This window comes from Chaetodon auriga, chromosome 10 (assembly GCF_051107435.1).
Source record: "Chaetodon auriga isolate fChaAug3 chromosome 10, fChaAug3.hap1, whole genome shotgun sequence".
NCBI lineage: Eukaryota > Metazoa > Chordata > Actinopteri > Chaetodontiformes > Chaetodontidae > Chaetodon > Chaetodon auriga.
The window spans coordinates 15,518,528-15,542,110 of record NC_135083.1 but is presented as its reverse complement, the minus strand read 5'-3'; the positions used below and the strand labels follow the sequence as shown (position 1 = coordinate 15,542,110).

Below are 23,583 nucleotides of genomic sequence, written 5' to 3'. Positions count from 1 at the left end.
TGGCATGACAGCACACCTATAACAGCACTTTTCCACACTTTCCTCTCATCCACACAGCCAAGCTTTGCTTTCTTCCTACAAATTTCTCATTACATGCTTGTGTTACCAGAAATACGGCAGGACATGCTGTTATGAACCACTTTTAATTTTAAGATCTCAGTGTGACTGAGACAGCTATTTGTAGTATACACATGGTATCTCTTTTCTAGATGTTTTGGTTCGTTATTATAAGTGGATAGATGCAGGTTAACCCAGAAAACAGCTTTGTGATTGACTTCTGCGACTCTAAACTTTTAATGCATTTTCCTGACTTACTCAGTACTCTGCACATGCTTAAAGTTTAATGATTAGCTCAGGTGCAGACTCTCTAAATTTTGTACACTTGTGCACTTGAGAGAACAAAGACTTGCTGTTAGTATGTCAAATTTCACTGAAGCTGCGCACTCAGCATAAAACCACTGACCATAAACCCACTCATTATTAAATGCATCAGTAAACTTGTTCATACCAGGTTGAACAAGGCATCATCTCAACCCTTCAGCTACACAGGAAGTGTCCAGTGACATCAAACATAATAATGAACTGCTGCCATAATCTTTAACATGAAATAAATGTTAATGTTAAAACTCATTTCAACCCACTAAATGCTTTACTTATGGCTCTGAAAGTGATTTGAAATGCTCCTCTATTGTCTAAATCCTGCATCCAAACAAAAGTTGGACGAGTTTTAAAGCAATCATCACATAGATAATCAGGGGAGCAAGTGGCGCCAGGAAATGATTTAAATGTGCTGAGTTAAACAGATGGCCTGCGCGTACAGTGTTTGCATATAAACAGGGTTTGGATCATTGTGTACTGCCGAGCCAGAACAAACAAGGGGCGCCTCTCTCCAGTCTGCAGGTAAACATGCACACTTTACATCCTGGCAAAAAAGTGCAGAGTCAGCCGGACTTTGATGTCCACGGATGTTGTAGAGCTATTAGCATTCAGCCCTCAGTGCTTAAGGATAAATCGCAGACACAGCAAAGAATTTAATGCACTGAAAAGACACTGATGTGTCTCTCATGGGCTGAGCTTTCCACAAATCACATGTGTCACTGACTGAGGGAACGCAACTATCTGTGAATATTAGATTGGGATGTGATGAAGAATCCACCACTTGAATTTCCAAGTTTCACAGCAAGCTAGATGGAGAACAACATTTTTGACAGCCCATAAAAATACTTTCTGCTGAGCCTTCTTGGCAAAAATACAGAAAATTCATGCGTGTCTGGTCTTTAAAGTGAAGTTTATATTTAATCATGCTTTTTAATTCAGTAAAACATCTGAGGACAGCGTTCATCCTAAACAAAACCGCAAAAGAGTGTACAGACTCAGCAGGAAGGCATGACATAAATTCATGACTTGCTTTTTTCACCATACAATACTGAGAAAGATTTAAAAATCAACCTGTTAGATCCAGTAAGGTGCACCATACGTGGTGGACAAACAATCAATGATTGACTGTCAGTCTGTGTAAATGCAGCCCTATGTGATGTATAGGATCAAATTCATTCTACATTCAGGTTTTGATAAACTGGCAGACTTTAGAAAGCAGAGACTGGATGGTACCAACCTTCAGAGGAGGGACAGGCAGAGGCTTATTGTCCTTGTCCAAGGAGATGAAGGTGAAGAAGGCCGAGACGGCGCGATATTTCTCTTCCCCTGCCTCCACCAGCAGGGAAGAATCTACCAGCACTTCAATTTCCATCGACCTGTTACTGACGAATGTGAGCCGCCCCACCACCGTCACCACGCAGCCTTGGAGAGACGAGGGAAGAGGAGAAAAATGAGTTTGCTGATCATACAGTACACTGTTTTTCAGTGCTTTTAAACACACATTAAATAAGATGCCATAAAAAACATTTTCATTTCAGTAAGGACAGAAGAAAGTCTCGAACTCCATTCGACTGGATTTAATGCCATTTCACTTCAAGTTTGAATCCCCCTTCTGGCAGTGAGGGTAATTACATAAACACTGTTGATGTGCTTATGACGCCATACGCACCGCCATACCACTAGTTGCTGCAGCCAAGACCGTCACTACTGATGCTCCATACTTAAGCTCTGTTACACCAGTCATTGCCATCACCAGATTATAAACTCGGGAATACTGCGAAATACAGAGATTTACCAGGTGGTGACAGGTTTAATCAGTATGTGTGAACTTGTTTTGGCAAAGGTATTTCTATGTAAAAGTCCCACTCCAGCTTTACATAATATAAGCTGAAATCAAACGAAGGACCTTCACATATACAGTGAACACAAAACAAGCATGAAACGAGCTGGCACCATGATGCGGTCGGCGGAGAAAAACTTCAGATCTGCTCTTGCAATCAACTTCACATTGTTGCATCATGAACTTCCTGGAGTGCGTTCCACTGAGAGAGTCAGCAGAGCGGAGCGGTCCGATGATGAATTTACTGACTACAGCTGATCAATCTCTCCTACTGTGAAGTTTCAGATGAATCCATTTATAAATAAATCTTTGGTGTGCTTAAAGTAAGACAGGAAAGTTAGACAATACATGCAAATAAAGCTGCATTTCAGCTTTTTTTAACGATGTTAATCTTCTAACTGTGTATTAAGACGACACATCATGTCCACTGCCGCAGAGCATTTGCTACCCTCTACTCCACTTCTGATTTCAACCTGAGCTCCATCTAATCCATCTAATGCATTTGACTCATCAAAAATTTGTGCTCTTCCCCTTTTGTCACTGCAGGGAGGTGGAAAAAAAACCAGTCAACTAACAGTACTGGGCATTGCTGATGTGTTTCTTTATTCTCTCTGATGTGCCTGTACTGTATTATTACTGCTGTTGCCATGGAGACAAGGGGAGAAGGTGTTATCCCTGCAGTCTGAGACAGATCTTGAGTATGTGACTGAGATCTTATAAAACAGTCAAAGTCGTAAATAATAGACGACGTACATGGAAAAAGAAAAAAGGCTTTTATCAAAGTACGTGCTGCAAACAGTTTCTATGAGAATCAGGCTTCAAATTTAACTGTTGTTCTCTTGTACTCGTGCAGGCAACTCTTCAAAAAACTCATGCGAGAGTTTGAAGACTGTCCTCAAAAATGAACGTTGCTTGTTTGATTGATCACTGAAATAATGGCTGCAGTCTCTCAGTAACAGGCAGAAGGGCACCAGAGGCCATTGTTTGTTTCCACTCCTGCCAGGAAGCGTCTCTGTCTTTAAATCATGAACACAATCCTTCTTTAACCACGTAGTTTTATGTTGTCAAGATGCTGCAGATCAGACAATGCTCACGAGTTGATTTTGTAACATATGGTTGGTTTAGACGGCACTGATAAACAACCTCTTTTGTCAATTAGGTATGTGGACTTGTTCTCTGTGTATACAGCCTGCTGGATGAAGTAGAGTCATTCCTTTCTTTGCAGGGTCCTACAGTCCCCTGATTTATATGGCACGGAATAGGAACATGATGAAGGGTCTCATGGCCCCAGGGTTAGGGTGTGTTAACAGAGTACTGAACTGGGGAACATTGGACCATGGGAACAGAGATGCACACCAGATGAAAGTCTTTCTCTTTCTGAAAAAATATTTTGGAGATATCCCTGAGCGTGAACCCTCAGACTGCATTCCTGAAGACTGGAGAATGAACAAGCACATTGAAGTGTACGAAATGAAAACAACTATCCACAAACTGAAACTATGGGCAAAAAATCATAAGAAATAATGTCTCAGCCCTGTGAAAAACATAAAAGTGAACCTTAATGTGTCATAATGCAACTACTTCTGCAACTCTTCAACTTTTATGTGTTCTTGGTCTTCAGTTGTTTAACATTCTTTCTTTCTTCCCAGCCTTCATTGGAATAAAGAGGCGCCATCTTAGAAGCTAGTATCCAGTTCTAACGTTTGTATTTTTATTTATTTTAGGCAGTTTTCTGTGCACTGGGGAAAAATTAGACAGGTCTAAATAATTTTGGTGAGTGATAAGAAAAAGTCATCTAAATGGGTGTATTTATTGGTACCCCTCATCAGAGAGGCTTTGAAATTCTGCTAAGAGATTTGACATTTGAGAAGTGACATCAAGGTAATGAAAATCCCACTCAGTGAATACGTGTGAAAAGGTGATTAAGTGCAGTAATTGTGTAAGAACTCAGGATGAGGTACGGCAAAGTCACGTTTCTATGCAGCTTGCTCGCCCAGCACGTACAGCACACTGAAAGTATTTATTCTCTCCCTTGCTGTTGGCCCCTTGAGTGTTTTTACATGTTTCCGCCATGAGCGAGTCCAGTCTCATTCAAGTAAACTACCTCTGACACAGATGTATTAGGCTCAGTGAAGCGTGCTCTGCTCAATGACATTACACAAAAAATGAGCCTTGATGAGACTGGGTGATTCTTTGAAGACCATCATGATTAATAATTGATTCATGCAGAAAGTAGATGCTGGACCCGAAGGTCATCCGACGAGTCCGACCTCTGAGGCGCTGTTCGATGCTGGGAGGCGAGTCAGTGCCAGTGCTTCGTGTTGTGTGCACTAAGATGGGATTGCAATACCTTTGAGCAACAGTTTTGCCATTTTAGCTACGTCCTGCGTGAGTTAAGGTTCTTCTATTTCTCTTCTCTCTCCTGGAAATTGCATTTTTGAATTAGCGAGTGGCCAAAGAAGATACAAAGGAATGGGAAAAGGCAATATGGAGGTGAAATAACAGCGCTCACTTCAGACAGCTTCTCCAGAAACACATTAGGCAAACGAAATTGTTTCTTTTGTTGCGAGGAATCAAAGAAAGTCCCTCGCATTCAGACATATACTGTACATTTACTCCACACCAAGGAAATGTTTGATTTAAACAAAAGCCAAGAAATCCTCCAAGACAAATTCTACAACTTTATGCATTTCCAAGCCTTATTATACATACACTGGAGACCAGACCACACTTGTCAACATGTTGACATTTCAACCAATGAGTACTCAGTAGTCATTACTACATTATTACATGAGTATTCAGTATCAAACCAGGGAATATCTCAGCACACATAAGTATGTCGAGAAGATTGAATAGATCTGGCACAGTTACCCTGTTTCTCCAAACTCACTTCTCTCATGTCATGTGATCCCTTTGATCCACGACACACTGATTTGGCATCATGGCCGGTGTGATCCCATCCCAAAGATGGGCTCTAGTTTTTCCTACTGTGTCTGAGTGGTACAGTGATCACACACCCTCCCCTTGCGAATCAGTGGGCGCTAGTACATTTCTTGGTTGGAGCTCATTAAATCCAGACTACAGCAATACCACAAATCCCTCCATTCACACATCGCCACACTGATCTGCTCAAGTTACGAAACAAAACCAAGAGATTTCACATTCACACATGAGTACTTCTACCTACCGTCTTTACTTTCTAAATGTCAGCTTTGTACAAATCGTGTTGGATCAATGAAATTAAATTTCAAATCAATGAACACGAACATCATTGTTGAGAATTCAATATGCAGCACTGCTCTCTTTATTCCTGTCTCTCACACTTTCTCTCTCACCTTTATCACTCCCTTCTCCCTGCAATCTCCTTTCATCCAACATTCACCTTTTGAAGTTTTATGCCTTTCTTCTCATTCTTTGTACCTCTGGGCATTTTGCTGTAATGGATAATGGAGAAGAGCGGTGACTCAACACTGCTGTGGCACATCAGTGGCCTGCACCTCGCCAACTTATACTCTCAGTGCCAAATAATGCGCATTATTGTTCAGTAAGACATAGTAGTTACTTCACTTCTATGCAAAGTCTATGGTTAGGGGGTAAAAAATGAAAGCGTGTAGGTGAGGAACAAGAAAAGACACTAATAAACAAGTGACTCACAAGCTGACATGAGTGCAGCCATTTTCTGATGTTTAAACGACACAATCTAGGAAAGCTTTCATTGCCTTTAACAGCAAATCAGAATAGTGTTTCTGTGTATTGGACCTCGTCAGTGTTTCTGCACAGCACAGTCTGCATGTTTTAACTGGACATCAAAAGGAGACCTCGAAGAATAACGGGTTTCTTCACAGCTTCAAACTGAAATTGTAAACAGTAAATTAGGTGACAAATGAGGTGCGAAATGGAATATGACAGGAAGAGGCATTAGCAAAAGGAAACAAACAAAAGGAAAACTACAGCACATTAATTAATGTGCTTCATTTTATGCTAATTGTGTTGTTTCTTTATATTAATTGAATTGCATACATGAATTCCAAATGCAATTACTTTCTATATTATGTCTAAGGTGAGTCAGTTACCTGATCATTCAATTAACCCCTTCTCTAAGCATTTCTGTTGGCATGCAGTCAGTACGTTTCTAAATTAATGGACTTTTGAATTTGCTCTTTATACTACGTCACCTGACTTCCTCTTTTTGATCACGTCCTAATTACTTTGGCGATTCGAGCTAGCAGCCTAACGATGAAAGTAAATATGGGTTTTATGGCCTAAATGGCCTACACAGCCATTTTTCTGTTGGGAACGGACTCGATTTTCCTGCTGTTCAACCCCGCAATCAGTTAAGTGGACTGTTCATGCTGGACACAGCAGGACCTGCAAAAATTCATAAACAAATCACTGGTCCATCCTAAACATGAGCCATGTGCAGACACAGACCTCAGTCTGCTTCACGTCTGTGTGTCTGTCGATGTGTGGTCCCCTCGCTTCACACAGGTTTGCATGGCATATGGCTCAAATCCTCACTGTTCATGGCAAAGCATCAATGGGTACATAAAGGAAAATTCAATTTTCTGATAGCTTTCCTCTGTCAGGCTTTTCTGTGTATCAGCCCACCTCGTCTGCTGTTCTTTCACCTGGACAAACAGTAGAACATATTACACCAGTTCAACAGACCTTATACTGGCATCCAGCATGTTGCAGGATAGAAATCAAAATGTTACTGTTTGCACATACAAATCGTTTCATGGGTGCACAGCAAAACATAACGAAACCTGTTTGTATAACATGAGACTGCTGGACCTCTTAGATCCTCTTGAACTAACTTGCCTGCTGTTCCAAAAATGAGAACAACGGTCGGTGAGGCTTCCTTTAGTTACTGTGGAAACACTTACAGAACAAATTACCGGAGGATTTAAAGTGTGTACCAACTCCGACTGCCTGGAGGAGCAGGCTTACAACCCTATTATTCTCTGCTACCTTCAAATGTCGTGTTTATCGCCTGTATGTGTCCATGTATTTATCTTCCTCATGACTGTCTCTTATTCTGTATGTACAGTATAAATAAACTAAAACACAACAAAACATAATGTTTCCCACTAACTGTTTGAATCCTTTAAAATATTTGACTTCAATCTCTGTATCTGTGCTGGAAATACCTCAAAGCGATGTCATATTATCTACATTTAGTTGGTTGTACAGAATAATTACATACAAACATGCCAAAGAATGAAGAAAACAGGTGCAGCCTACAATGCCAGCAGCTCTTTTTGGCTGGCTTTTTGTTTTGATCTTTGACTGTTATTTTCCTAAGCACACCTCTTGAGTTTTTTGTTTGAACACCTTAAGCAAAATGGGAAATCTACTGGTGACATAACACCTAAGTCCCTGTGGAAGCCAGGGGAAATCATGTCACCACCACCTAAACTCAGAGGACAGACGGAGGCAGCAACTGGAGCAGCTAGAGGCAGCTGAGAGATGTAGACATGGATCTCAACCTATCTGAACTGTTCAGTTTTCTGGTCCTGAAGCTTCCAGAAAGGTGTGTTTTAAATGTTTTAAACATCGCCTCCCTCACATCCTTCTCAGCCACTCATTCCTTACTCAGAAATAGAAAAACACTTTTAGATTTAGAGCAATGTCCTGGTTGAATAAAATCACTTGTATTTGAAAATGAAATGTCCTGTAAATGCAGTAGACGTACAGCTGACGTGGCACAGTTGTGCTGAGCTGTAAAAATGTTCTTCCCCATTTCATAATTCAACAACTGAGAGAGGTGTAGCTGACCCATTGTTAACATCATATCCTGAGACATTCATGACATCTGAATGTTAGCACTGGAAGTCTGGATCGCATCATCTCAGGCACATGAACAGAAGACACTAATGCGGAGCCCAAAAATGGAAAACACTGTAAAAAGACCAATGAACTACAGTAACAACATTTCATTATTAATCAACCACAAGTTTTTGGTCCACAATCTTAAGTCATAATGCGTTTTGTCTTTGGAAAGTATTTAAATGTATTTTATTTTATTTTTTTTTTGTATTGAATGCAAACTGAAAGGTATATGCTGTTATTGGACAGCTTAAATCAAAGGCCCACAGGGATAACCTAATGAGAAAGGGCGGCTTACACATTTACAGTACGTCTAACTCTAACATGCCTCTTGTGGATCAATAAAACCTTAACCCTGCATTCAACTTTCAGAATGGGAGAAAACGGTATCGCCATTATAAGTGGTCACTTTTTTCCCCATCAAGACGGCGAGGGGCTAAGTGGATAATGGTGTAATCGAAATCCTTCAATGAACTTCAAAATAAGACGCTTAGAATTTGTCCACATGGAAATCTCAACCGCACAGACTGAGACGCGTTGTGCAGAATAAATGATTTCTGCCTTTAACAGCGAGGAAGCAGCTCCGAGACAAGGCTTCGTAATGGAAAATAGTTCAATCATAACAATGAAATGTCTTTCCAGATGTAGCGAGAGCCCCACAAAACACAACTGGTCTAGATTAGCAGCTGTGTGACAAATGTTAACAATGGCCAGCCCGATTTAAAACAGCACTGTTGGAGGTGAAATGTGTAGACTGCTGAGTTTTTTCCATTTTATGGAATTGGGTTCATCATATGATGTAACAGCAATCACCTGAAGCTGAGCATCAGCAGAACCAATGAGCTTGTCCTGGACTGCAATGCTCCACATATGGATGCTGCTGCAAAGAAGCTGCAAACTCTAAAACACGGATGCTTCACACACATCCTCCACCTGGAAGCACACATGATCTAGACCATCACCACAGGTTGAAGGAGGACGCCCAAGATAGTGTCACCAACTCAGTATCTGACCGAATGTGGTCCTCTGTTGAATAACATTATGATGTCACAGTGAAGTTGATAATTGACCTTTTGGATCTAAAATGTCATCCCTTTTGTCTTTTGAGACATTTGTGTGAAATTTTGTCAAAATTAGCACATGAAGTCTTGAGTTATGGCCAAAAATGTTTTAGAACTTTTGACCTTTGACCACCAAAATCTAATCAGTTCATCCCTGAGTCCAAGTGAATGTTTTGTCACATTTGAAGAAGTTCCTCAGGGCATTTCTGAGATATCATGTTCACAGGAATATGATGGATGAACAGACAGACAACCTGAAAACATGATGCCTCCGGCCGCAGCTGTCGCCGCCACAGAGGCATACAGAGAAGCAGCATCATGAAAGGTGGAGACGCAGCTTGCTGCAGCCTGTTACCAACACAGGCAGTGCATGGCTTGGAGATGTATGTATCCTTCAACTTGTGGGTGGTTATATGTATCCGTAACTTAAAGCTTGAGTATAGTCTCTACATAATCCTCACCTTTCTTGACCTTGCGGTGGAAGTTGATGGCGTCCACAGAGGCAGTGACAATGTTGGTGTTGCAGTGCCGAGCTGCCACAATGCCGGCGACCTCATCCATCAGCTTCATGGTCACACCTGTTTCAGACACACACAGTTTGACTTCTGTAAGATATACAAGAGGATCCTTATCAGAAGTTTAATAGATATTTTCTACTTATTTATCATTTTCTTTGATTTCATTAAGGCTTTACTGTGACAAGCTATGGAAATATTACATTCACACAAAGCCTTTCTGTACATCAACATACAAGTACAAACGTTTCAATGCTCATCTCTCATAATTTTCTCTCTCATTATCAATAAACCACCATGTTATCTATTATCAAGCTATTGTTATAAAGTCTGAACATGCAGTACAGGTCTATGACGAGTGAGCAGATACAATCTGACGATGACCAGTGACCTCCAGCCCAGGGACTATAGATGAAAATGGGCTTTTAGCTGTATGTAATACAACAAATGCAGCGATTTGTGTCTGATAAATAAACAATAAAATAAAATAAGGCAGTCTGACACAGTCAAAAGCTCCAGAACAAGTCAGTAAGAGACTCTGGAGTTGAGATTTGTCAACTGCTGTTTCCAATGTCGAGAATGAACGAACACTGATCTTAAACTATGATTGTACAACTTCTGATACTCAAACAGGAACCTGTCGCATTCTGCACTCCTGTCATCACCAGTCAAACAGCACATTTCTCCTTGAATCAAGCGAGCCTTTTTCAGGTAAGTGAAGCCATTATGTTGGAGGGATCCTCGGCCGTGTTTCAGACACATTTTCACTGAGATGAGATTGTTTGAAGTAAAAGCTAATGGGTTTCCTGATGCAATTAGAAAACTATCCACCTGAAGCTAAATTATGAATGAGCCGTCTTGCCATTTCCTCAACATTAGCTTCTCATCCAGACTCATTAGTCGACTGTTGATCGCCAGAAAGTGTTTCAATAGACTTACAGCTGGTTGACTTTTATCTGACAACATACAGCAAACACTCCAAACACTTCAGAAGAACAGTCCACTCATTTACTGTCCACCGAGACTGTCCTCACCAGAACATCAACAGCATCAGTCATTTGTTTTAATGTTTAAAATAACCTCATTAATGTTCTTCTTTAAAGTGACTTGAAGTCTCGCAGTCATGGGAATAATGACTGTCTTCAATGGCAGCAAAGACTGAGGTGCTATACATGCACAACGAGTCTAAAGAAAAGGGTTGTGTTTTTAAGTGTGTGACTTTGAAACATGAGACTGACGCCGGTGTCTTTCAAAGGAATATTTCAACATTTTGGGAAACTCACAACACGTTGTGGTTTTACGGTATATATGCTGGACAACTTCTTGGTCTGGCACAGTAACTTTCTGATAGACTGTTGTCAGTGCGAGGTTGCAAGCAGCACAGAGCCCAGGATTCTTTTCACTATTCCTTTTACCATGAGGGTGATCTTTCCTTGACCTTACCCGAGTAGTTTTAGTTTCCTAAACTTCACCATAGGTGACACATCACAAACCACTGATATGAGGTGGGTCATTTTGGAGAAATCTGACAAATGAATCCTTTTGTTGTTTAGCTACGAGAACTTCTTGGTCTCAAGCTCAGTAACTCAGTTAGCTCACAGAGTTGGATGCTCGTGCTTGTTGCGTGTGATATGTTTAGTTTAATCTTGAAAAAAATTAGCGTGTGCAGTATTTAGACCACAGCGCGACTACAGACGGACAACAGAGAATTGGATTATGCTGCAGGAGAAGTCTGAGAGGGGTGTGAGGCACATGGCCTTCATTTGATTACTGAAACATTAGTTGTTGCGTGTTATTAAAAGCTTTATTTATGATCGTGCACTCTAGATCTTGTGGTTGCTTGATAATTTATACTCTGCCACGAGAATGTATCACAACACGAATCCATTGTGAGTGAAACGCATCCAGGCTGTTCTGTGTGAGAAATGGAACCACAAACACTTAACAGCCGCCTTTCAAACCCGCACAAGGTGACTATTTGATCACAAAAAGATGCATTCTGGGTGAAGCAACACTTTCAAGATGTGAGAGCACTTCAAAATAATCCATCATCAGAAAGTTTACAGAGCACTTTGCCAATTCCTGCGCTAAAAGCTTGCAAATGATTTGAAGAGCAGGGAGATGCTTTGAGCAGTAAATCAAAGTTGCAGATTACAGTAAAGCTTGAAGCCCATTATTTATGACGCAGCAGAGCTCACAGAGTGGACACAGAGGAATTCACAAATCCACGCCTGCATTTGTCTGCGTGTGCCACACATACGGCCTGCAGCAGCTTCTGTCACGTGTGAAGGAAACAGTTGTTTGCGGGTTTGTCACAGAAAGTGGGACATCTTGTATGGAGTGGGTGAGTTTGAGATGAGAGAAGTGAGGAAGAGGGTGGCATCTGTTTCTCATCTCGGAGAAAATGTGCACATGTGTAATGTGCATGTGCTTGTGAACGTATGCTCATTTAAAGATATTCAAACACAAACCTTGACACTCCAGTTGCCCCAGTCGCTCCCTCTGAGTTGCTTTTTGTATCTCTCATGCTACAGAAAATCAATAAGTCTGCTTGCTGGTGGCTGGTTTGGCTCCCAAAGGCTCCTGCCATCTGCACTGCGTGGCTCTATTTATGACAGCCAAATGTGTGGGAGTACAAACAGAATGTGCTGCTTGCTCCCAAATGCAGCATTTGCAGTAAAAGCTGGCCCGCTCAGTTGATTAAGAATTAACCATGCCATTACTCTGACATCTTCTTATCTCAAATGGCCAGAGCATCACATCCATTTAATTTTGCTGATAATACTGATATGCACAGAGGTTTAGTTTGGAAAGTAAACTTTGTGTGCAAGCTAAACCGTAACAGGATGTTTGAAAATAAAAAACAGCTTGATGCTGGAGAAAGTGAGTCCAGCTCTGACTTTGATGTGTGATTATATGGTCAAACTGAGGTCATGCAGTGTGAAAGTGGCAGATCTTTTGCTCCATCACATGAAAGCCTCCATCACTTTTAACTAGAACCAACACCCTGTTGACTGGGAATGTATATCCATTAAAAACACTGGCTGATTAAGGCCATTGGAGTGACCAGTGTTCAGAGGGGTGACAGCTGCATATCTGGGAAAGCAAATATATAACTTCCATCCTTAAGCCTGCAGCGAGGTGTTTTCCAAAACACATCTTGTTCATTTTCCATCTTTGCTGTTGTGAAAATTGATGGGATCTCACCTAAGACAGAAAATTTCCCCTGGGTACGAGGCACAGCAGGCTGCCGCTATTCAAAGGCTCTAGTGGTCATGTCTGAGCGTGCAACACTTAGCGGAGATGGATCATGACCTGACAAGATAATTAATTGAACAGAAACGGTGAATGATGCTAAACTGAATACAAACTTTTCGAGTAAATCTAAAGACACGTAGCCTGAATTTGTTGCAGAGGCCCTTGCCTGTAATTCCCTCACAGCTGGCTCCTGATGATTTAAAACTAATAATGCTAACTTTAAGGACACTGACCTCGAGCTGAGCACACCTTAAAGTAGCTCTAATCAATATTTTGATACCAACAAAGGATCACGTGATGATGTACGTGAAAGGGGTCGCTCACAGACCTTTATAGCTACTTTTAGCTGGTTGTTTTGGTTCCATATAATCAGCATTGTTTTCATCTTCGTACAGAGAAAAAGCTTTAATAAACCACTACCTGCTCTGCACCAAACAACAGCGAGAGAAAGCTGGTGAACATAGTGCAGCTTTTAGTGACTAAAGCAGCAGATGTTTCCATCTGGAGTTGCTAACAACTGCAAATGAAATCTAAAAGCAGCATTCAATGAAATTATGTAACTGTGTGAGGTAAGTTGCAATAAATAACATATTGCTGTGTCCTTTTCTGCACAGATATCATTGTTTTCTGTCTGTCTCAGAGCAGTCATGCATCAGCTGATTATATTAATCCTTGAAACAAAGTGACCCTGATCAATGAGATTTCATCTCATTTGATCTTCCATTTGCAAATATTATATAGCAAAGAATTAGATTACATTTTTATTTTGTTTCTGTGTAATGGCGCGAGGGCAGTTATCAGAGCTAAATAATCTTTTGGTCATTCGGGGTAAATAAAGGAATCATAAGGGATGGCGAGAAAGCCCCGCTCAGCATGCTGTGGTATGAAGTGAATGCTAATGTGCTAAATGGATAGACTGGAAAATCATCATTTTGTGACTTGATATGAACTCAGTAACTTTCTAAGCAAAGAATAAGTAGAAATGTACTGCAGACTTGCTTCTTTGCGGTGTGGACTGTGTGCTGAGGGATTCTGAGAGTGGAGCAGCGAGAGTGGGCTCCCATGGTCTTGTTGCCCTGCTTCCCCGTGTTAGCGGCTCTCCGGATGCCTTGAGAAAACGAGGCTGGTGGGTGTGGGGGGATAATTACCCCTGTTTGCTCATGTTCTTTACTTTACCACACTCCCTAAGAGACTTCCCACAGTCTAAGAATAGCTAGAAGTAGTAAAAAGCTGTAAGTTTGGATGTTTGAAGGCACAGTTTTTAGCTTTAGTTTGTTCTGATGGCAGAGCTGGAGCCCATTATGCACAGTAACTGATAAAGGTCTTCATTATCTAAATTGTTGGATTTTTTTGTTGCTTATTTTTGCTCTCCACATACTTGTCATATTGTGGGAGAACGCTTCAGCTTCATTCCGCAAAATGGTTCATTAGCATTCCTCAGCAGCAGCAGCACAGCGGCCGCAGACGTTTTTTCATTTCAGAAAGGAATACCAACATTTCATTAAGCTGCTGAGGAGTAATGAAGGTCAAATGTGGATGTGATCCACCTCCTACAACTCGGACCTTGGTTCAAATCTAAGATCATGGCAAGAACTTTTCAACTGTAAGTGCAATGTTCACTTTTACCAAAACCTTTTGATAATCTTCACCCAATTTTACTTGCAAACATATTAAACACACAAGACATCTGCTGTCAAAAAAAAACTCTAAATTCCAAATAAATTTCAAATTTAAAATCTAAAATCTAATCTTCACCTTTCAATTCCTGTTTAAGAGTTTTCATATATTTGCTTTACAATAACACTTTCATGTAGACAAGCAGCTGATGCAAGTGCCACTGGTCACACACATGCTTTCATACTTTGAGTGTACCAGGAATATTAAAAAGAATATCCACTTTGACAAAATGAGGGAAAAATCCTCCATGGCTCCAGAAAATGTGCCTTGACGACTTCCAATTTTTGTCCGACATCAATAAAACTAAACATGTCAACTCGGGCGGTTGAAAGTATCGTTACTGTTGTTTAGAGCGGCAGAAAAAGGTGCAGCAGCAAGAGAAACCACATAACTGCAGGTAATTACAGACAAGCTCTCTTAGCGTGATTTCAAAAATTCCTGCCATTGTCTGCATCACAGTCTGCTGCTGACCTTGCCTTATATCCTTATATGCTGCCCCCACGTTTCATGTGCTATTCTGCATCTTGCAGACACACAGCATTTATTCTGACCAAAGCTCCAAATGACGCATCGGTTTGTGTTCACTTCACAAAAGAAACATGAGATTATTTGGATATTCAATTTATCTAGCGCACAAGAAACCTGTGAATAAAACGTCGAGCCAAATCAAGTGCAGGACTGCGCCGTCCTTGAGTATAAAAGATGCTTGTCTTTATTAATCACTACCATCAGTGGAACTGTTAATGCAACTCCTGCAAAAAATAAAAAAAAATAAAAAAAACCCTCTCCTTGTACAGTCAACGTAAAAGGTTGAAGAGAGGCTCAATGTGAGACTGCAAATGAGGACAAGCGAGGCCAAGACAGCCCTGGGACTGGCGTTACACATTCACAGGGTGACATGGCACACTATGACTCTCCCTTTGCTGTAGGGCGGGAACTCGAAAGGCAGGGGGAGGGGCGGTGGGGTTGGAGTTGGTGTGTATGAAGAGGAAAGACAGCTCACTCCAAATGGGGAAAAAAGGGCAATTAGTAACCAAGTCCCTAGTGCAGCCCAGTTGGCTACGGGGCAGAATACCTCTGTGATTAGATTCCTTCTGACGATTCCCCCAAATCTTCACGCACAATGCTGTCCATCGGCACCAGGCAGGAGAACAAGGAAGGGAGTCTTCCAGGCAGCTCTCATCGCTCATCAACTCTGTCTACTAACTTCAAGCCCTTTTAATTAGACGCAGCTCAGAGACCGCACACTGTGCAAGGCGCCCACTGATGTAAGGAGGAGAGAGTGTGAGGCCAACAGATATCAATAGCAAAGCGTGCGTGACCTCTGCCTAGGACTGGCCAGTATGACGGTACATACCGCAATGGTACAAATGTATCCACCAGTAGAGATTTGCCAGTACTGTTTCCACCCCAGGAGCTATCTCTTAAGCCATATTAACACACTGTTATTTACAGTGTGTGCACTGCTACCCTGCTACACAGCGAGCAAGTGGGCATGTTGATGACACTGCACAGAGTTGCTTCGTACTCTTTTCTGCTTGCCTGTATATTGCTTTACACTCTTTCATCGACATTGAAGATACATGTCGTATTGATATCGATGCAGTCACCCCTCACCTCCGTATTTCCAGTACATCAGAACGCATGAGTGAAAAGTGTGAAAGGGCAACTCATCAACGATCAATGTTTGGACCTAATTCTGTGGCCATTTCCCGGAGCTCATATAAGAACATGGCCTTTGTGTCTCTGCTACATATACAGGCCGAACAGCATGATGCAGCAATCAAGATTCCTCGCAAGGTCACATGATCTGGGCAGGACTGCTTACCACATTCTCATGTGGCCTGAGAGCCACAGTTGGTGGTGATATCACGCCTCTATAAGCTCCCATTTTGAAATAAAGTTAGTTTTACTGTTTTGAGTTTGAGTCGTGTTGTCTCATGCGAGGCACTTGTTTTATTTAGCTCCAAATAAGAGAATAAAACAACCAAATGTGATGTAGTATGGTGCGGTGTGGTTATTTCACACCATTTCTTAATTGAATTCACAGAACAATTACTATACCATGATATACACCGGTACCATGACATAGAATTGGCCGTATCGCCCACCCGTCCCTCTGCCTCTCTCACATCTCTCATCACTTCATTAACTGACTCTTACCGTCTTTGTGCCTCTGTGTCATCCCTCTCTTCCCTGTTCTTACCCTCTGTCTTCCTTTATCCACCACTGACAATTCCCTATCTCTTTCTGTCCTTCCCATCCCCTCCCCAACCACTGCTTTAATCATGGACAGTATCAAACGGCTCAAACTGCCTCCTAATGAGCTGTTACTATAGAAACAGCTCCTGTTAACATAACTGCCATGCAGCAACCCACCCACATCCTCTTAGAAAGAGGCATACTTTTTTGTATATCTTACCATTCCAGCTGTGGCAAGCTTTATTAAAGACATCACCAAATTAGTGTGTGGCCTTAAATTCTAGAAATTGTAAGTGAGTGCTGTCATGGCTGCGCACCACAGGCCTGAAAATCACTGAGATACGATCCCTGGAATGGAAATTCTTTCGGATAAAGGGCTTTCAGATGAAATGCACCTCTGGCCGTGATGGTCATCAGCTCCTGCACGTTACTTTTCTGAATGCAGAACTAACGGTCATAAACATAGTTGATTTCTGTTTTGCTGTTCACTGGGTGATGTTCATTTCACGGTGAAACTTCTGCTCCACTTCGTGTTTGGATAACGTCAGCCTGGTGAAACTGGTAGCTAAAAAAATGTCTGCCTTAAAATATCCTGTCACCGTCCAGCTGTCAAAACTCTGATGAGGCAAACTTGATAAAAACATCGATACTTTCATCTGGATCGGCTTCTTTTACTACCATACACTCACAGCAAAGTGCTCTGCGGACTTTTTTTTGTTTTGCATTTGCTTTTGGCTTCACCCTCAGCCTGTATACAGACTGCCATACCCTGTGATAGATGGAGGTTTTTGGGCCTTTGAACAGCCTGATCAAAAGAGCTGCTGACAACAATCAGGGCTGCAAAAATGACCTGCTCTGCATGTTTCAGGAGTGAAAAAAAAATAATTAAAGAGCATGTTGACAGGCCTTTGTACAGCTCTGTGAGCATTTAATCATTCAGTGTACTCTGCCTCCTGTTGAGTCCCTGCATCCTAATATGAAGACCAGTCACTCTGCAGAAGAACCCAAAACTAACAACTGGTGTAGTTTAACAGATGTTTCCATTTACAAACAATAGAGGATGCACGTGGAGCAGCAAACACGTTGCCGATGGGACAATCTGAGTGCATATGTGAGGAGAATCATCCTCCCTTTACTGTATGTCTCACATTGATAGACAAGACACTCTGACAGCTTGTTGGTCTCACTCAACTTATGTGTCTATTTCCTTCCATCTGGGTTAAAGACTGCACATGCACACGCACACACACACACTCAAAGTCAAATAGTCCAATACAGGCCTTGTTCCTCGACTCTTTGGGAACCAATTTAGTGCAGGTCAATAAAGTTGGTTCCTTTTGTCTCTTGTATTGATCCTTTGTCGGCACTTAGCACAAGTAAACAAACTCTTCATTCAGGTAATGACGGCTTTGAATGTGGTGAGGCCGCTCTGTTGTGTTTTGGTTGGGGTCATTAAAGCTCCTTGGGCTCAGACATACAGTACACCTGTGGGATGCACGATATCCAGGCCCAAGCCTCCTCACTGATTTCACTTAGAACTGAAACAGCATCTACCTCCCTGGAGTCTGGACATGCATCACAAAAGCCAGACAGAAATTGAGATTATGATCTTAGTTTTAAATCATCGTTCAGTTTCTAGTTCCAATTTTAATTACTTGTGTTCTTTTTTTTTATTATGGATTTATTTATTTGAGTGTCCTTTTTTTGTCTGCAAATTCACTTGTGATTAATAAAACACTCACATTCAGTCAACCAGGGGAGGAAGCACCAGTGTCTCTCAAATAAGAGGATTTCAACAGGATGTCCTGGCATTCAAAAATTCCTCTCATGAGTCTCTGAAGCTGATTCAGTATTTTATTTATGAATCAATTTTGGTTTTGGAGGAGAAAAGGCTTGAGGTAAAGGTAGTGGAAGCCACACACACACACACACACGCACACACGCACACACGCACACACACTCACACACCTTACAAAGGTCGATCACACAGGCTCCAGTGGACATATCCCTGTCTCTCTGAATTCCTCTGTCTCAGGCAGTGACATGTTTATATACCCACTGAGCATAGATCAGAGCAGAGGACAGATAATATAGAGCCACAGTGATGGATGTGTTCTTGCACGCAGACAATCCCTGGCTCAACTCTGTCACACACACACACATCCTGCATTAAATCTATGCACACCAACCACTTTATAGGCACACCTCTCCCTCTCTCACACACACAAACACACACACACACACACAAGTATCAAATCTAAAGAACAGATGAAAACATACCAATGTCTAATTTCTCCTTTATTCTTTGGTCTATATGTTTTAATCAGACCGCAGTCGTTTCCACCTGTGGCAATCAACTGCTGTTTCCATGGAAACAGTTGGTACGCTTCCTAAGAACATGAAGGAAGCAGGAGAGCGGGCAGGAAGAGAAGGAAGGGAGGGAGCATGCGATAATGAGGAGCGGTGGTCAGACGGTAAAGGATAAGCGATGAAGAAAAGGAGAGTGAGAAAGAGAAAGAAGAGAAGGTCGAGCCGCTGAGCATCAAAGCTTTCCAGCGTGGAGAAAATTCCCAGGCTTTTGTTCAGCATGTTACATGCCCAGCTGTTTATCATATGAGGAGCAGTTGCACAGTCACAGGCCTGGACCCCACAACATCTGGCGTTGTAAATATTTGGGGCATTTAATGTTTTTAACATAGTGTGCAGAATATTCTTGTTTTCTACTGCAGCACATGTCCGATGGATCAATGCTGACTCCGCAAAAATGTGATCCAATCCCCACAAAAAATCAAAAGTCGATTTCAAATCACAGTGATATCTTCTCTCCGACCTCTGTGGTGGTGTGCAGTTGCACATGGAGTTCCAGTTTTTGAGATACCTGTCCCTAAAGTCCTGCTGCCACTGCAGTATATGTGGACAAAAGGAATTGACTGTGCTGCTCAAGGCATTGAAAAGTTACATTTAATAACAGGTGGTCACGAATCTCTGAGACGGATAACTCAGAACCTTGAGAAACGATGTGCACGGCTTGATACAACTCAAGGTAAGGGAGAAGATACATTCTGTTGTGATTAACAGGGTGTGTGCCACACAACGTGGAGTGGGATCCCGTTCGAGTCTCAAATCATTCCTGACCACATAGATGGTATTACACTGACACAGCTGTATTAGCCCGCATTAGCGTCAGTGACATTATTGTCAAACCTATGGCTGAAACGACATGGTGTCGCATTTTCACTCTGCTATTACCATCTGCTGTCAGTCAGGATATGTCAATGGATTATTTAAAAGAGACGCTGGTTTATAAAGAAAATACAGAATTGTTTGCAAGGTGCATACAGTATGCATCCACTGTGTCCTCTCACAATATCAACATGCATGCATGCGTGCTCTTGAATGTTCATGTGTCTGTGCATGTGCTGCATGTCTCCTTAGGCTCAAGCTAATGTCCACCGACAAAAGGGACAGGAAGTGAATAGACATGGTCATTGCCATGTAAAAGCCAGTTAGCTTGTCTCCAACAAGAGTGTGGCGAGTCGGGGGGGAAGTGAGAGAGAACAAGACACAGTAGGAGGGAAACAGAGAGAGAGAGCACCCTGGCTGCCTGACCTGACTCGGTTATGTAAACAAAATAAGTGTAGTGAAAGCAGCAGCAGTGAACAACAGGGAACATTGCCTAATGAGCAATGGCATGTAAAGAGAGAGAGCGGTGGCGTGTGTGTGTGTGTGTGTGTGCGTGCGTGTGTGTGTGTGTGTGTGTGTGACCTGCATGCTTGTCCCACATTTGATTTTTAATTGGACAGATTTCTCAGCGAACTCTCCAAATTAAAAAGGCAACCATGACACGTGCAATATTTATCTGCCCCCCCCCTCCTCCCGTCCTATCCTGTCTCCTTTTCACTGCCTCTATTTCTCAGTCAACATCTCTCTTCTGTTTTGCTTCCTTACTATCTGGTGTCTCTCCAATGGCCTCTTTACATAGCTGACCTCAATAGAAATGGCAGTATGAGGCAGGAATACCCTGCCAGAAACAATATACCTCAGCTGATAAAAAGCATCTGTTCTGTGCTGATAAAATGTCGGATTTGTTACAGACGCAGCCAGGAAGGCTTTCAGTGAGGGTTTGCTTTTTTATGTTTTTCGGGACATCAGATAACTTGGTTACGGATAGTTAAACCATCAAATCTGTACATATGATTCATAAATTAATTGTTTATCTCTCTTTCAATCGTAGTTTGCTGCTTTCTGCACTGTTTGCTGTGTGCTTTGTAAACTTTGTTTTTAGGAATCTGGATCAAATCAAAGGAAAATATTTTGGATTTTGATGTACATAGAGCGCTTCAATTAAAGGGTTTTTGTGAACGTGTGCAGAAGTAATAATATTCTCAATTTTGCAAGCAAGGAGCAATTAAATGCTTTTTTTGAAAGTGCCACCCAAATAAAAATTGTTTTTCTACTTACAGATGATTCAACAGCACCAGTCAGAAATTTTAATTTGACAAGCAATAGCAGGGCAATTTAAGACCCTGAGTCGTCTAGCTTGTCAGCAGAGCACAGAACTGGAAACGGCATCAGCACCATAAATTCCCTGTTACTAAGACTTTCTCTTTTTCCATTTGTTGCTCTAGATGTCTATTTTCTGCTTTGTCCTTGTCATTCTGTTGTTCACCATTACAGCCATGCTCATAACAGCACAGAGTGCTGTCAATGCAAGTAACTCAGAACTACAACAATCCGAGCAGTTATTTTCGAGTGCACACACACACACATACACACACACACACACAAATATAGAACAATAACTCACTATAGCCCCAAGCAATCACACCCAAAAGCTGAGACATTACAGAACCTAACAAGACATTTTTACTCTTACATCCTTCATTCATTCACTTAGGAGAACATAAGTACTAAAAGCCATAAAAATTCGCTCTCAAGGATGTTTCATTTTGTATTAAATTCAGTGTTTCTTCTTCTGTGCCTCTGCTGTGTTGCCACAGGACACGCTGTGCCAAAGTACTGTCTGGAGGTTAATGCCAAAGGCGATGAAACTGGGAGGAACCTTGCCAGAGATCCATAAGCAAACCACTGAAGGTGGAATAGATGGAATGGAGGTAAATACTATTAACACATGCCAACAAACTGTATATATGAGTGTGAAATGTATGATCACTCATTATAGATGTTTCTTCACTCCTTGCCTCAACTTCTGTGTGTATATTTCTTCATCTCCCTTCAGCTTCTCTCTATTTGTTTTCAGCTGTAGTGTCTCTGTTTCATCCTCTCTCCTGCAAGATCTCCATACTGTACCGAGGCCGCGGATGGTCACGTCTCTCCCTGCTTTGAATGCCGAACAGCCTGATGCTATTCATGAGCTCCTTTTTTTTTCCACGTGTGAGAATGACAAAGAAATCTGACAGATACTGAAGATTAAGTGGCAGAGAGTGACTTGGAAACGATGGGCTCTGAGGCAGCTTGTCAGCAGCTGTTAGCACTGAATCAATCAATCATTTGAACTTCAGTAAAACTAAATAAAGCAGATGTAAAATCTGCATTGATCTGAATACTTTGAGTATCAAATAAACTTAAGGTCAGGTCCCTGTGCTTCAGTTAAGTCGGTGTATTTGACAGTTGCTGCTTGAGTTACACATACGGGTGTGTAACACTAATATTTGCATTTTCAGGGGATTAAAGCAGGATCAGCCGCAATGGTGTGTAAGGAACAGACACAAACAGCATGCATGTGGCCATGTACAAAGGCTGGTGAGCGTGAATAGAGGCCTTTGCCGTGAAAAGGTAAATGCAGACACAGACTGTTTGGATTTATTAGATGAGGAACTGTTTCCTTTTTTGTTAGCATACAGGTTTTCGGGCACTTCTCAATGCTTTATGGAAAATGTGTCAGGTTTTTAACATCAACCACTCCTTGTTGTTTTTGAACACTTTGATCTTCACTGAAAGCTGACTTATTATTGAGGGGGGCAGAGGGCAGAAAAACTTCAGAACAAGGCTGTGCTTCTCAGAAACACAGCCCTGGGTTAACCAAGTGCTACCCATATGGTTTCTCAAAATCAGGACTGAACAGCAAATCAGTCCAGACCCAGTCCACATGTCAGTGATCGTTAACAGGCTGCCAGCAGGCTGCATCCTCCGCATATATTAATGAATTCAGAAAATGCGTGCATATAACGTTACTCACCGGTGGAAGAGGTCCAGGCCACCCTGACAGTGTTTGTTGATTAGCTTGCCAACTACTGGAAATGAGCCACAAAGTCTGCAATTCATAGTTCACTTGATCTAGAGATTATTCTCCAAGACGACCTCTGTACACCATGGACCCACCATCAAAGCGCTCTGCTCTAAAGGTGATTGACTTTCTTCACCTGTCACTGGTTTATCTCAGCACTCTGCTTTGTCCCACAGGGCAGAACAAGTCAGCTTAGCTCATCTGAGCGTGTTTCCTGGCTACAGTCGCCTACATTTTTTACACGAGGGTGGTGAGAGCCACGGGACTCAACCATACAGTGGTTGCCAACATGTTACAGCAACTTTCTGGCATTAAGACTGAAAGCCAGCTGTCCACCTAATTACCAGCTCAACAGAAAAACTGAAAATTAAAAAAAACGATGAGACTCACCTCCATGAACGTAGTGGTCGAGTGTGCAGTCAGAAGGGCCCACCAAATGGATCAGACTGGACTGGCTGAAGCCAACTGTATGTTGTTCTGCAATGCAAAATTACACAACAATAAAAATGTGGGGAAAAAAAATGTAATTCTAACATTGAAAAACTGACTATTGTGTATTTTGCTCAAACAAGCCAA

The 23,583-nt window shown here is 41.8% G+C and overlaps 1 protein-coding gene across 2 annotated transcripts in view; it reads right to left on the bottom strand.

Moving 5' to 3' along the window:
- Positions 1-23,583, bottom strand: part of acot7 (acyl-CoA thioesterase 7) — a 51,840-nt gene that overhangs the window by 9,746 nt on the left and 18,511 nt on the right. For both annotated transcript variants that reach the window (XM_076742073.1, XM_076742072.1), the window contains exons 6-8: positions 23,398-23,484; positions 9,570-9,686; positions 1,616-1,800 (exon numbers count right to left, since the gene is read on the bottom strand). In XM_076742073.1, coding sequence (XP_076598188.1) covers positions 1,616-1,800; positions 9,570-9,686; positions 23,398-23,484 — 389 coding nt within the window. The remainder of the gene's footprint in view (positions 1-1,615; positions 1,801-9,569; positions 9,687-23,397; positions 23,485-23,583) is intronic.